The 15693-nt window shown below is 42.4% G+C and overlaps 1 protein-coding gene across 1 annotated transcript in view; it reads left to right on the top strand.

Annotated features, from left to right (window-relative positions):
- Positions 1-14961, top strand: part of B3GNT2 (UDP-GlcNAc:betaGal beta-1,3-N-acetylglucosaminyltransferase 2) — a 28216-nt gene extending 13255 nt beyond the window's left edge. Inside the window, exon 2 of the mRNA XM_081265552.1 lies at positions 12442-14961. Within this exon, the coding sequence (XP_081121678.1) occupies positions 12451-13647 (1197 nt within the window). The 5' untranslated portion in view covers positions 12442-12450 and the 3' untranslated portion in view covers positions 13648-14961. The remainder of the gene's footprint in view (positions 1-12441) is intronic.
- Positions 14962-15693: the final 732 nt, after the last annotated feature.

The raw sequence follows: 15693 nt of genomic DNA, 5'->3' as shown, positions 1-15693 counted from the left end.
CATTAATAATAATTCTCACTGCAGGTTCTCCTCATCTGTGAGTAAATTGGTTGGAGCAGGTGTTCTCTTTGGCCTTGGAAACGAAATTTTTTTATGACTGTTTTTCTGGTAATGAAATTGGGATATGATCCACGTGTGGAATGCATGTGAATGTTGTTGGAAGGACGAGTAAGAGAGTGAGGTGGTGCAGTTTGTGGTTAGCACAGTTTATGGTCAGTCACCTCCTTTGTTCCAGGATGGCTGACTGGAAAGCAGGGGTCTGTCCCTCAGCAGGCTGTAGGGGTCTCTTCCTCAGGATGTCTGCTGGAGGGGAGAGGAGGCAGTTTCCTCTCTGTGTAAACAACTCAGACTAGGCTAGTTTAAGCCCCTGCCAATCTCCCGTTCTTTACTATAGGTAAATAACTCACTAATCAAATGTAACCATGAAACACGAAACATCTGCAAGGATTCTACCTGAGGTGTGGAAGGTGCCTGCATTACCAGACCAGTGCCTCTGGACACCTCAGTTCAGGGAGGGTACCCAAGCGGCCATTTTGTCTACATTATTCCTTTCTCAATTTGATGTTTTAAAGATCTTCAAAATTCCTGATCTTTCTTGGAATTGCTTAAGTGTTCCTCGGTATCCAATAAATGCTACTGATCTCAGGTCCTTAATTAGTTTTAGGAAGCGCAACTTTGCTTGGGGATTCTTGGAGTCCTCTCTGAGCCCGGCAGTCTGGTGATAAGAAGTGCATGAGGGTAGACTCAGGGTGGACTCCTCAGGGTCCAAAGCCCAAACTCTGGCTCCACCCAGATTAGCTCTGTGACCTCAAATTAACAGCTTCACTTTTTTTTTTTTTTAAGCTCATTGTGAAGATGGGAACATCTCTAGATGGGAACTAGAAAAATGGGCAAAGGGAACGTGGAGTAGGAAAATCAGGAAGGAAGTCTGTGGAAAGATGGTGTGCATTAAAACAGGGAGGTGTTTTTTTTTTTTTTATTTTCATTTTTAATGCAGTAAAGATTTAAAGACAATGTCCACTATCAGTGTTGATGACTCCATGCTCTTGCGGTACAATGAGAGGGTAAATCTGTCTGGCTTTTTTTTTTTTAGTTGTTGATAGACCCTGTCTGTCTGTCTGTCTGTCTATCTATCTATCTATCTATCTGCCACTCCTGGCCCATGGGAGCAGCTGAATTTAAGGTCGTCCCTGTGAATTTCCAGGAACATCAAATAAAACACAGACACACACTTGACCTTTAAACAAGCTTCAGGACAGCTCCTCCACTTGGCCTCAAGCTCCCCAAGTGGGAGAGTGAGGCTGGTGAGAGAGAGGAGAACGGTTCCGAAGTGGGCTTTTATTGGGAGGACCCTTTCTTAGAAAGTTCCATCCAAAAAAGGTAAGAAGGGGCAGAATTACAATGGAAATGTGAGTATAATTCAGCCCAAGGGGACGGGGCAATGTCCAAGTCACAAGCATCTCCACCCCAAGCACCCTGTGTGCTGGCCATCTACTTGTTCTCCTGAGCATTCCTTGAGCTGCTCGCTGATGTGCCAAGCTCCTGCAGAGGGAACCTCCTCTGCTCCCACACACCTGCTCATGCCACCCCACAACCTTGCTTGCCCACACTCCAGGTGGTAGTCCCTCTGCTTTTCCTGGTGACTGTGGGCTGTATCTATACCTTCAACAAACCATGAAACCGTCGTGTGTCCCCCCCCCCCCCCCCCCGCTTTCAAATTTGTCCTTTTGGGGCACTTTTCATCTGTCCCAGGTCATCCTTTAGATTCTTACTTCATGTTCACAGTTACTCAATTATCATGTACTTTGTATGAAACTTCCCTTGCTTAAATTGCTGTCTCCTAGTTGGAGTTGCTGTAAAGCGCCCTGTGCAGTGCAACTAAACAAGCAGAGGCTGGATCAGAAAGAAGTCTCTAGAGGGTTTTCTGAGAACCTGCCAAGCTATATATGCTGATACTAAGGTCCTAGAGGTCAGAGGGGAAACAATGCCCCTTTGGATTCTTAACCAGGCCTTCTGGCTGGCCAGGGAGGGACTGCCTGCATTGTAGCATTTCTTCTCTAGAGTTACTGTTCTGCCTTAGGCAAGTCATGCCCTTGGTTCTCCATATCCCACTCCTGTCATAGCCTTGGAGGTGACAATTACTAGAGGTCTGGCCTTGGGCCGGAAGGGAGGTGGAGGCCTCCGGTTTTGGAATGTGGCTGGGAGTGGCTCTGGTCTACTGTGGAGGGAGGAGAGAGTCCTCACCTGGGAAATACTGCTGACTCCCACACACCTCTGTTCTTGTGCTTGGGGATGTTCAGGCAGAGAGCACTGGTGTCATGTTGCTTTTGGTGGATGTGGGCCTAACTGGGGTAAACGGGGGTGACTGTGTTACCGCTGTTGGCCGGTGACGAGTCCTTGCTTCCCCAATGTTGAAGAATAATACCAGAGAAGCACGCTGAGGCAAGGTCAGAGTAGAAATAAGAAGTTTATTAAAGGACAGCAGAAAAGACTTCTCCTGGAGGAAGAAGGGGACCCAAGAGGTGGAATCCGTGGAAGTGCGGTTGTCTCCCCCTTTTTATAGTTTTGTTGATGGAATGTAGGTTGGAAGGCCCGAGGGGTGGGACACAGGTGGGCCAAACAAGTAATCTGGGCAGGAAGGACTTCATTATCACTTCTTGGGATGGGCTATCTCCAAATCTATTGGGGGCTGTTTCCTGGGCTCCATTAACATTTCTTTGGGGTGGACTTTGGCCTAGGGCCTTTCCGGACTTCATTAGCATTCCATGAGTTGTCCTGTGTTTCCCAGAATCATTCTCAGCATGGCCTCCATTTTAGATTTCACTATATTAGACCCCACTTACCTAACTACACTGACTACCTAACTTTAAATCTGGCTTCAACTGTGGCTGTACTTTGTACCCCAATTTATCCCTTAGGTCCAACATGGACTCACTGCTTCTGAAACTCTTACATCTTCTAAGAGTATTCTTCAAAAAATTTTTATTGTCCTTAAGTACTTAAATCAAGTGAGGTGGATTTATAACATTTAAATATATTATATGTACTTCACCAGCCCATGTCTGAGTGATTTTCCACACCATCTTTTTGTAAAAAGGATGTGTATTTTAATTAATTGTTTCTACTCAGTACTTACAGTGTTCAGTGACCTTGACCAGATGACTGGCATATCTGTTCAGCAGAGGTTGAGTGCCATGTGCTGGGTGTCATGGTGGTACAGGGTGAAGAACTAGATCATGGCAGCTGCCTGGGTGTGGGCCAACCTGACCTGGGGAGGATATCCTGACCCTGGGAGGCGGGTGGTTAGGCTGGGCACCTCCTTGGACAGGTGATCTCTTGGAGGAGAAGCAGTGATAGGACCTAGAGCCCAATCCTTGGGAGTGAAGGGAGGTGTCATAGCAAGTGTTGTAGGAGGTCGAGTTAGGCTGCAAGGGAGCAGTAGCATGTGGTGGTAGCTGACCACACTGGGAGGGCAGCTTGAGCAGGGAGGGTATATGCAGGGAATGGGGCAGAGCGGGCAGTGAGGCTTTTGGGTGGTGGCAGAACCTGAACTTGAATAAAGGAGAGGTGAGGAGGAGGTGCAAGTGATATTGTGGAGGTGGGAACACAGGCCTGATCCTTGTTGAATGTGAAGAGCAGGAGTCGGGGATATAGCCCAGTTGGTAGAGTGCTTGCCTCACATGCACAAAGCCCTGGGTTCAGTTCCCAGCACCACCACCAAAAAAAAAAAAAAAAAGTAATGCTGGGGTTTTCATCCAGGTGCCCAGGAACTTGACCCATTGAAAACAGGGGACTCTGAAAGAGGGTCTCCACAAGGAATTCAGAAGCTAAGATCTGGAGTTAGATGGGCACCTATGAGTTCTTTTGGAGGTGATATTTATGGCAGTGGGTGGATGAGTTTTTAGAAAGAAAACTTTATTAAAGAGGCAGTGGGACAAAAGTCGAGAAATGTGCTGCCATTTATTATTTGGTGGAGAAAGCAGAACTCCTGGGAAACAACTATTGAGTGCCTGTGACATGATGGACGACAAGCTGGTATGGTAGGTTATATCATCCCCATTTCACAAATGAGCAAACTGAGGGTCACATAGCCAGTAGGTAGCATAATCAGAGAATTTAACTGGTTGATCTGCAGCAGATGCCAGACTGGTTTTCCAGACTGAAGTTGGATCTGGGACATCTCCATCCTCAAACATCTGCTAGCCTTGTTTTTAAATTACATAATCTTTCCACTGAGGACCTAAAACCCTTTTAGTTTTATTAAAGGCAGGGCAAGATGACCTCAATGTCATCATTTCTTTACCTTCCTCTTTTCTGAAATTGCTATACCTATTTATTTGAAAAATGAATTTAGTGGTTTTATTTATTTATTTATGTGTGTTTTTTCAGTACCGAGGATTGAACCTAGGACCTGGTGCTAGCTAGGCAAGTGCTCCACCATTGAGCTCCATCCACCTCCACCTCCGCCTTGTGATTAATTTCATTTTAAACGATAAATAACATTTGAGCAAATCAGCCGTGCTAGACTTTGTGGGAGTTGTAATCAATGAGGACCTGAACACAGCCTGCCAGACACTTTGATCTGTAGTGTTGCCTGTGGGGATGTGTAGGTGAATAGGTCCATTAGAAGTACTCTTCCCTTTTAATTTTTGACATGAAGGGTAAAAACTAATGACTAGGAACCAAATTCCTCAAATTTAGTCTATAGTTGTTCTATAATTTACAGACCAGAAAGCAGTCATACAGCCTAGTGCCAGCCTCTCAGTGAGGAGTGGGGGAGTCCTCGAGCTTCCTGCCCCAGGACTGGCAAGAACCCAGGCTAGTCCTCTTGCTCCACAGAAGCTTTAGGTATGGCCCAGCCCTTCTGGTACCACTGAGCCTCTGCGCTCGCATCCTCATCACCCCACCATCTGCCATGAGTGCTGTTCTCTCCCCCAGAACCACTTAGCTGCAAACTGTCTCTGTTTATCCGAGCAGAACCTGGAAGGGATTGGCAAAGAGCAGGCAACAGATGGAGCATCCTGGGAGGTGAAGATTTAGGGAAGCCACTCTTGCCAGGCCCTCAGAGCAGGGGCAGGCACAAGGATATACTGGTTCTCTGCCCTCATCGTGTGGCAGCGGGCCTCACTGCTTCTCTCTCCGGGAATTTAGGAATTGGGTTTGAGCAGAAGAGTGAGCAGGAAGCAGGACCCCCTAGACACAGAGGCTACTGAATCAGACTCTCCTGGGGTTGAGTCACAAGTTTGGGTTTCCAGCCTCCTTGTCTCAGCCTGATTGGGTGGGAGTGTCTGGTCATTTTATTTCATGATTACAGGAAGTTTCTGCCCTAATTTTTTTTTTAATCCTTAACCTGTGTGTTAATTGGATTTATAGCACTGTGTCAAAACACCTGAGATAAATCAGCTTAAAGAAGGCAAGGTTTATTTGCTTATGATGTTAAGGGATTTCAGTCCAAAGTCACTAGGCCTTGCTGCTTTGGGGCCTGTGGTGATAGAGTTCATCATATTGGGAGCGTGTAGCAGAGAAAATTGCTTACCTCATTGTAGCCAGGAAGCTGGGATGGAGGGGAGTGAGGTGGCAAGGGTGGAACAGGGTCTGAGTCCCAATGTCTCTCCAAGGGCATATCCCCAATGATGTAACTTCCATTAAGCCCCAACTCTTAAAGGTTCCCCCCTTCCCAGTAGCATGCTAAAGGTGACCCAGCCTTTAATACATAGGCTTTTGGGGATATTTAAGGTCACCACCCCACCTTGGTGCTGGGGATAGTACAGGGCATCTTGGCATGGACTTTAGGTCTGGCTTGGCTCTGTACTCACCTGAGCCTCTTGTTAGGGGAGGCTAGTCCCTGCCTCAGGAGTCTGTGAGAATGGACTGTGGGTGGCCACCTTGATCACAATCACATCTTTTGGCCAAGACTGTGCTTCAGAGTTTCTAGAGCTTTCAGAGCTGTAAGAAACCCCTTAGGATCATCTGGTTCACAGGTTTCCAGTCTAGTATCTGTGCATGAAACATGGGAATTGTTTCAATATTTTGGGGTCCTAAAGAAAATCATCTCTGAGCAGCTGAAGGCATGTGCTCTCAGCTGGAGTTAAGCCAACTGAAAAATGGTAGCTGGTAGCTTTGGTCACCTCCTGTGACTGGGGGGCGGGGGTGGGGGAGGAGAAGCACATCTGCCAGTTGATAAAACAACAGGAAACTAGAAAACTTGATGTTTTCGACAACCATGGTTTTGTATGGGAGGAAAAAAATAAAAACAGCTCCTTAGTCAAGAAACTAAGGTCTTGAGAAATTGGCTTCCCCAAGGTCATGGAGAAAGCTGCTGGTGTCACCGTCTGTTCTCACAGTTTGGTGATCTTTCCCCATGTTCCAGTGCAATATGTAGCCGTCTGGAGCAGACTGCCCCATCTCAGATCCTCCCTTCCTTGCTTCCTGGCGAGGAACCCAAGAGTCCTAGTTTCTTCCTTTATGGAAGGAGAGGTGATTGCCTTTTGCCTGAGTAGTAATTCCCTAAGGGTTACTTAGGACATTCCTGCCTCCCATATCTGATTTTTATCTTATGGTAGTTGAGTGGGTTAAAATGTATAAATATAAAGCTTTTAAAATAATTATTCTAAGAAAATTAACTACTGAAAATAAAGCTAGCATCCCTTCAGTTCCTTTCATTGTAAGCCTGTGCATCAGGATTCACTTGCATCATGGTCTAAAACTCAGACTCTGGGATCATTTTGCCTGTGTTTGAATCCTGGTTTCCAGCTGTGTGACTTTGGGCAAATTCCGTCATTCCCTTGTGCCTCAGTCTCTTCCCCATCTGCAAGGTGCGTAGAGAGGCATTTAGAGGAATAGGATTGCTGGTGCCTGGTCCATATTTATTAAAATAAAGCACTTGTGTTCACACGTTATCTTCTGTCTAGGAGTCATTCTTGATTGATGGTTTGGCACAGGCAAGGGCTGCAGGTGATTTGGGGCAGCGTACTGACAGCCTCTCTAACCATGGCAGGGGTCATGTTGGTGAGGCACTGTGCAGCCAGGGACAGGCTGGAGAGAGGCTGCAGAGGTGGGGGGCATGAGTGCTATGCTTCCTTCCCTGGGCAGTCTCCGGGTGCAACAGGGGCTGCTCAGAGGAAAGGTGGTGTTGCAGCGTTAACAGATGTTGAAACAGCCTCTCGTCCTAGTTCCCTGAACAAACTAGTGTTGTGTGTGGTATTTTATCTGGATGTTCACATTATTTGAAGCATAACATCCATTCTGTTTTGTAATCCATTTTCAGCTCACATTTTCCCTGTTTTCACATTCCTTTCTAAATATTTGAGTTGCAAAATAAAGAAGTTGTTTTTCATTCAACAAAATCAACAATTTTAGAAGTTTGAAAACTGCTTTTCCTCTGTTGGGGACGAGCTAAGGTCTTTTTTTTTTTTTTGTATATGGGAATTTCTCCTATTTCTGTTATTATAAAAATTCTGTATTTCACAGTGAAGGTTTATGCCATTTTCCCTAGCTTTGGGATAAGTAATTCTTCCTCAAATTCTTTTTGAGCAATGTAACTTCCTGCTCAAAAAAGGATACAGAATTGGGCTTTATGTCTGCAATGGGAATATTTAGTTAAGATACTTAGCCTTTTCCCACAGATGTTTTGATGGGAGTCATTGCTTTATCGTCTCCCCTTGAGTTTTCTTATAAGAGTCTAAAAGCAGAGGTCTTATGCAAGAATCTGTGCCCAGGTCACAAGTGAAAGAGGACATATAACCTTAAGGAAGTATGCAATTGAGAATCTTGGTTTTTCTACCCTTCCTTCTCAGTAGGTTGGAAAAAAAAAAAAAAAAAAAAAAAACCTTTTGGCAAGTAATGGGGAAAGTTGCCCCAAATTGAGCCTTTGGGAATGTAGGCTGTTCAAAGAAAGGCCTGCCTATTGTTTGAAGGGGCCAGATCTGGTAGGTGCTCCTATTTCCCTTTCTTTGAAGATTCTTGGCTATGATCAGATGTACATGACCCTGTGCTTTGGGTGTTTTCAGTCTTGAGCCAGTCCCTGAGACTATGGACCCAGGCTAGGTTAACAGAATGTGTTTGTGCCTTGTAGAAAAAGGAAGATATGCAGCCAGCCTGCATTGGAAGTGAGAAGGAGGCCACACTTCATCCTTGTCACTTAGCTCCTGTGTCACATTCAGGCAAATCACTTTCTGCCCCCTCCCCTGAGCCTTCATTTTCTTTACTGGTAAAAGTGGCATCCTGTCAGTTCCTGGAGGGGGTCCCCTGAGCCTTCATTTTCTTTACTGGTAAAAGTGGCATCCTGTCAGTTCCTGGAGCAAGAAGATGCTCAGCCAGCTGGAGATCTTGAGCAAGTACAGGGTGAGGATGGTTTTCCTTATAGAGCCAGCCGTTAAGATTTGTCTTTGAGTTGAGGTGACATGAGGATTCTCTATCTCGACCAGGTCTTGACTGAGGAAATAAAAGCCTGAATTGTAGCAGATGAAGTTGGAAATTTTGGCCAGGGTCACCAAGCCTAATGTATTCCTCAAAATATTCTCAAAACAAGAGTTGGAGCTTTCGTGATGGAAATGTCACCTAGTTATGGCTGCATTCCAGGTATCCATGGCTTCCCTCACAACCTGGATGCATAACTTATTAACTTATCGCTGTCATTTTTCCATGCTCTTCACCCGCATCTTTTCCTAGAAGAGTTGGCTCTGAAAGCTCACTGCCTGCTATGTATTGTTACCTCCATTTCTTCTTCTATAAGCTGTTGTCTTTTACTTTGGAAATTTCGGGAATTGTCTCAATTCCTTTACTGAGTTGAAAACTTATGCCTGGTATTCAACCATTCATAATGGGTGTTGGGTTTTGGTTGTCGCCCTCCCATCTCTACCACCACCAGTACCTTTCCAGATATATTTCCTTGTAGTTCTCTCCATTTTCCTCATCCTTTTTCCTGTTGCTTTTCTCATAGCCTACAGTCAAGGGCTGCCTTTGCATTTGGAGAACTGTCCCAATTTGGAAAGAACCATTTATTTTTTTTCATTTATAATATATATATATATATAAATATATGTGTATATATTAGTTGTAGATGGCCACAGCACTTTTATTTATTTATTTTTAACTTTTTTAGTTGTTGATGGGCTTTTATTTTTATTTATATGTGGTACTGAGGATCGGACCTAGTGCCTCACACGTGGGAAAGAAGCACTTTACTGCTGAGCCACAACTCCAGCCCCTATTTTGTTTATATAGTTTTTTGTAGTGGTAGATGGACACAACTCCTTTATTTTCTTTATTTATTTTTATGTGGTGCTGAGGATCAAACCTAGTGCCTCACATGTACAAGGTAAGTGCTCTACCTCTGATCTACAACCTCAGCCTGAGAATCATTTATTTTATTTTTTTTAGAGAGAGAGAGAATTTTTTAAAATATTTATTTTTTTTAGTTTTTGGTGGACACAACATCTTTATTTTTATGTGGTGCTGAGGATCGAACCCAGCGTGAGCGCGCTACCGCTTGAGCCACATCCCCAGCCTAAATCATTTATTTTTGAAAAGAATTTTGTCTCAATTATGGAAATTAAAAACAAATAAAACCCCTTCAATGTATCTATGATTTGCTAAAATAGATGACTAGTTCTTGATCTGCATCAGATATCACGTAAATGCATTGTGTCCATTTTCGCCCTCATATCTTCATAGCATAGGGGTTGAGAGTGCTTGAGATAGACCAGACTCGGACCTACGGGGAGTTCCAGAGACCTGCTCAAAAACTCATTTAAAAACAGCCAATCTGAGGGTGTGGTCTTGTGATTTAGGTAAGGACAGTTTGATATTATTCAGGCTGTGCTTTTAACTGTATTTAAGTAGTAAGAAATGTATTGTGATCTCTTTCTTTGGAAGGAAGCCAAAGCTTTCCCCCTTTTTATTTGCTGGCTCAGTGGGGGGATTCTGGAGGGGTAAAAGTGGGTAGTGACTGGAGTGTGAGGGGACATGTGGTGGTGATGAGAGGCTGCTTGCTTTGGTAAGCTGAGGAACCTATGCCATTTTCTCTTCCATCATGTTTTTCAGATGTGCAAAGGCTTTGGGGAGCTGGAGGTGTGAGGTAGGGCCTGGTTCTAGTGGTGCCTACCTGTGGCACCAGCTACTTGGGAGGCTGAGATGGGAGGATTGCTTGAGCTCAGGAGTTTGGGCCCCACCTGGGCAGCATAGCATCCATCTCTTACCAAACCCTTTTACTTAGAGTCATCTCTTGGTATCCATTGATTTGGTTCTAGAACCGCTGTGGATACCAGAATTCATGAATGCTCAAGTCCATGATATTGGTATCCTAGCAAATCCTCCTATAGACTTTATCATGTGTGAATTATTTAAAATACCCAATACTGTCTAAATTTTACTTAAATAGCCATGTACTGTCATGTTTAGGGAGGAATGACAAAGGGGAAAATTCCGTACGTGTTCAGTTCAGGTACAGGTTTTTCCCCCCCCCCCCTTAGTAATATCTTTGACCTGTGTTTGGAGGGCCTGACTGCAGGTTGAACGTGTCAACAGCTGAAGCTTTTTAGCAGTATTAATACAGTCCACTTGATTAAGATCTACTAAATAGATCTTGGGAGAAACAAAAAAGCTGTGAATTCCTGTGGATCTGATCTGGGCTGTTCAGCATGTCTTAGTTTCACAGCATTCTCGTCACAAAAAATGTTCTTTCCCCTTGAGATTATTTGTTAGAACCCAGTGAACTTAAAAATCCACTTCTATTTTTAAAAAGTAAATACTGCTCTTGATTAAAATAGTCAGACCAGTTTGTTTTATGTTTTTAGAGAAGAGTGGCTACCATTAAAATCTGATGACATTGGCTGAGATTCCAGCCTAGCCCTAGCTCCTCTAAATTTGTTTCCTCAGTTATAAAATGGGAATAATGGTGACAGTGCTTAAGGATAAGTTCCCAGTTGTAGAATTGACCTGGTAAGAAAAGCCCACTCATTATAGTGTTTTGCCATTCCACATTTTTTGGGTTTTCTTTTAATGTCAAGCTTGTCTAAATAGTTGTTCTTGTGCAGGTCATCTGTTGCAGTAGTATTAGAAGCTTGGAGTCGTCCCCAAAAACTTTTCCTTACCCTTTGTTTTTCCTTTGTTACCCACAGCCTGAAATCCTTTGATGTTTCACTAAAATGTCATTTGCATTTGCTTTTTTGCCATATACAATTGAGATCTTCAGCTTTGACAGATGTACTCATCCTTGAAGCCCTCACCCAGAGTAGCATGTACACAGTACTTATTTGGATCCCAGGATGTTTCTCCTCCCCTCCCCAAGCCCCCACCTCCTTCAGGTTTGGATTTCTAGGGCCTAGATTGGTTTTGCCTGTTCATGAAGGTAATGGAAATAATTGAAATTCAGGGTCTTTCATTCATAATGTAATGTTGCTGGTAACAATTGTTCCCTTTTTATTGCTAACGGATATTCCATTGCATGAATATACCAGGATTTGTAACCCCTTCTTGTTGATATTTGGATTGTTCTCAGTTTTTGGTTATTGGGATAAAGTTGTGGAGACACTCCCCCCCCCCATTTTATTACTCAGAATACACAGTGTGGTTAGTATCTTTTCTACTTCCTAGCTCTGTAGGCATCTTAATATTTCTGCCTCAATGTCCTTGCCTATAAAATGGTGGACATAAAATGGAAGCAATTGAGGGACCAACACTTTGTTAAAATTTAAATTTAGAGTGGATGATTTGTTGTACATAGTGCAACACAAAAAATATGGCTGGGCACAGTAGCACCTATAATCCAAGCAATTCAGGAAGCTTCAGCAGAAGGATCACAAGTTTGAAGCCAGCCCTTTCAGCTTAGCAAGCCTGTCAACAGCCTGTCTCAAAATTTAAAAATAAATACATAAATTAAAAGGGCTGGGGATGTAGCTCATTGAATCAGCACCCCTGGGTTCTTTAAAATAATAATAATGTTTGTCTGTGCATGCGTATTGTAGCACAATATAAAATATATTTGTTACGAATTATAGGCAGATCATTTTGCTCTTGATTTGTGTGTAACCTCATAAGCAAAGACATTGAACACCCAGGGGATTATCTAATAATCCTTTTCTCTGCTTTCTGGGTGTCTAAAACAACAATGATGTTGATAATGATCACCTTCATAGGGCCAGCTATGGGCCAGGCATAATTTTAAAAGTTTTGTATACAAAACCATATATTCCTCACAACCCTCTAAAGTCCCCACAGCACAAATGGAGAAACTGAGACACAGTTATACCATTTGCTTAAGGTCACAAAGCTAGAGAGGAAGGGCCATGATTTGAGCCAGAGTTGGCAAGTCTAGAGTTCTTGTGCTCAACCACTCTTCCTGGGGAGACAAAAATGCAAGTAAGATGAATTAAAATGTACATGAAGCTGAAAACTCATAATCATCCAATTAATGTAATACTTCCCTGCTCTTTATTCCAGGTATGAGAAATGAGTGTTGGACGTCGAAGAATAAAGTTGTTGGGTATCCTGATGATGGCAAATGCCTTCATTTATTTGATTGTGGAAGTCTCCAAAAGCAGCAGCCAAGAAAAAAATGGAAAGGGAGAAGTAATAATACCCAAAGAAAAGTTCTGGAAGATATCTAACGTACCTCCCCAGGCGTACTGGAACAGAGAACAAGAAAAGCTGAACAAGCGATACAATCCCATTTTGAGCATGTTGGCCAACCAGACAGGGGATGTAAATGGGTCGTCAAATATAAGTCATCTGAATTATTGTGAACCTGACCTGAGGGTCATGTCAGTTGTGACAGATTTTAATAATTTGCCGGACAGATTTAAAGACTTTCTCCTGTATTTGAGATGTCGAAATTATTCACTGGTTATAGATCAACCGAATAAATGTGCAAAGAAGCCCTTCTTATTGCTGGCAATTAAATCCCTCACTCCACATTTCGCCAGAAGGCAAGCAATTCGAGAGTCCTGGGGCAAAGAAATCAACCAGGGAAACCAGACAGTGGTGCGAGTCTTTCTGCTGGGCCAGACTCCCCCAGAGGACAACCACCCTGACCTTTCTGACATGCTGAAATTTGAGAGTGAGAAGCACCAAGACATTCTTATGTGGAACTATAGAGACACTTTCTTCAACCTGTCTCTAAAGGAAGTGCTATTTCTCAGGTGGGTTAGCACTTCCTGCCCAGACACTGAGTTTGTCTTCAAGGGTGATGACGATGTTTTTGTGAACACTCATCACATCCTGAATTACTTGAATAGCTTTCCCAAGCACAAAGCCAAAGATTTGTTTATAGGTGATGTGATCCATAATGCTGGTCCTCATCGAAACAAGAAACTGAAGTACTACATCCCAGAGGTGGTTTTCTCTGGGGTCTACCCTCCTTATGCAGGGGGAGGGGGATTCCTCTATTCTGGCCACCTCGCCCTGAGGCTGTACAACATAACTGACCAGGTCCATCTCTACCCCATTGATGACGTTTATACTGGAATGTGCCTTCAGAAACTTGGCCTCGTTCCAGAGAAACACAAAGGCTTCAGGACATTTGATATTGAGGAGAAAAACAAGAATAACATCTGTTCTTATGTAGATCTGATGTTAGTACATAGTAGAAAACCTCAAGAGATGATTGATATTTGGTCTCGGTTGCAAAGTGCTCATTTAAAATGCTAAAATATACAGGCTAAATTTAACATAGAAAGATACATCTTCCCTAGTTCCCATGTTGTTTTCTCGTATTAGGGTAATTTCTGTGTTAAACCATCAGAATTACCTTTAAAGATAGTATCCATGTGAAGCCCTCCGAACGCTTTAGTTTGGTACTTTTGTGACTAGGGAAAGCAGATGATGATGATTTTAATGGAGAATATGGCAGGATGATTGGTTCTGAACTTTCCTACTGGATAGTGGTCATTATTTTCTAATTTATCCTCCCTTCTCATCTGAAATCTTAAGTTCCTAGAATGTGATCATTTAAGTTATTTTTATTTTGTTCTGCTATATATTATTCCTACTTCCATTATCATGATGGATTTATCTGTAATTCAGGTATTTAGGAACCTAATGGCTACCACGACTTTGTTATTCATGACTCAGTGGTTTTGTGAAATGGAATTATATTTATTTTCATGAAATTTGGGTGAATTTTAAAAATTATCTACAAAATGGACTTCAGTCAAAATTTCCTGCCACCCTAACAGTATTTTCTTGTTAATTTAATCAGTTAATTTTGCAAAATGAGAATCATGTGTGACACATCCAGTTTATCTTCTTGTGGTCTCATGGTCATAATGAGGAGAGAGTGAGTTTAATTTCTCTTGTATTTGGTTTGCTAGGTGGTATCATAATAATCTGTTTTTAGTATTGTTGAAGATAATGATTATGATTCCATAATGGCCAACTGGAAATTGGATTGCCAGTGACAACCATATGGGTTTATGAATTTTCAGTATGGATCAGGAAAGCATAGTGACTTTTGAACTTGGAAGTGAAAGGTTTGAAATTGTAGGCTGTTTTCTTACCTGGTCTGTCAATTTAAAACTCCAGGATTCTATTCTTGCCATATTTTCACATGTTGTTTATGCAAAATTATTATTCTGAGTAGTGATCGCTTCCCTGTCTCAGTGTAGAAGTGCCTGTGTTTTTATTTATTGTTCAGATCAAAGACCAAAACATTTTCTTAAATATATTTTGTGTAATATTTTATTTGTATACAGTGTTGTTGGTGATATATTTAACTAGAGCATGATATTTTAAATGTTAAGGTGTAACATATGTTAAATAAAGCTAATGGTTATTTTTGAATTTTAAAATTTTGGGGTTTTTTGGGGAGTATGAACTACTAGTTGATAAAATTCTGCCAAACTATTGCTTATATGTACTATCTTATAACATGCTTTCTTGAAATATTTTTGTGTTTTTAGAGATAAGAATTCTTATCACATGCAATACTAGGGACTGTAAAAAAGTGGAAATAAAGTCACCCTATTTTTAATTGTTGTGTGTAATAATTTGTCTTTTCCTGTATTTGATTACATTTTCTCCAAAGAGGCCATTTTCCCCAGAAACCATTACAGTAATTTTGAACTATCAGTTTTTCTCTCTCAATGGATTATCCATCTTTGCTTTTAAAAATCTCAAAAGTGCTTTCCCAATTAATCTTTATGAAAGGAAAGTAAGGAACCAGGAAACAGGCGAGCGAGAAATAAAAGACGGAGACCAGCCAGAGATACACAAGAGAGTTTATTTGTCAGAGCTGACAAATAAAGACCATCTCTCCATAGATGGAGAGAAGCAGGACAGGCTTGCATTTGGGGGCTTTTATGGGCCAGGCTTAGGGATCAGAGCCAGGTGGGTCCTAATGTGGGCAGGATTAAGGGTGGGGTTGGTATGAGGGAGTGGTGAGCCTTTCCAGGAAAGGTCCTTGGGTGGGAAAATGGTGGCTGTCACTTAAGATGGCTGCCCAGGCGCTAAGCAAAGACCTTACATTTTAAAGAGAGGCATGAATGTTTATTTATGCTTCTGTTTTTAGTGAATATAAAGAATTTAATGGGAATGGTTCAGCATGGTGAAGACCATAGAATCCTGAGCTGTTTCCTTTTTGCAGGAGTTATGGCCGCAGTGATGAAATACAGAGGCAGCCTCAGCCAGGCCTGTTTCTTTCATAGACTCATATCAACAAGAAATTGCTAATGTGCACTTAGAAACAAGTGGACATTT

Source organism: Spermophilus citellus, assembly GCF_964194105.1.
Source record: "Spermophilus citellus genome assembly, chromosome: 13".
NCBI lineage: Eukaryota > Metazoa > Chordata > Mammalia > Rodentia > Sciuridae > Spermophilus > Spermophilus citellus.
The sequence above is the reverse complement of the archived record's forward strand: the minus strand, read 5'-3'. Positions and strand labels throughout refer to the sequence as shown.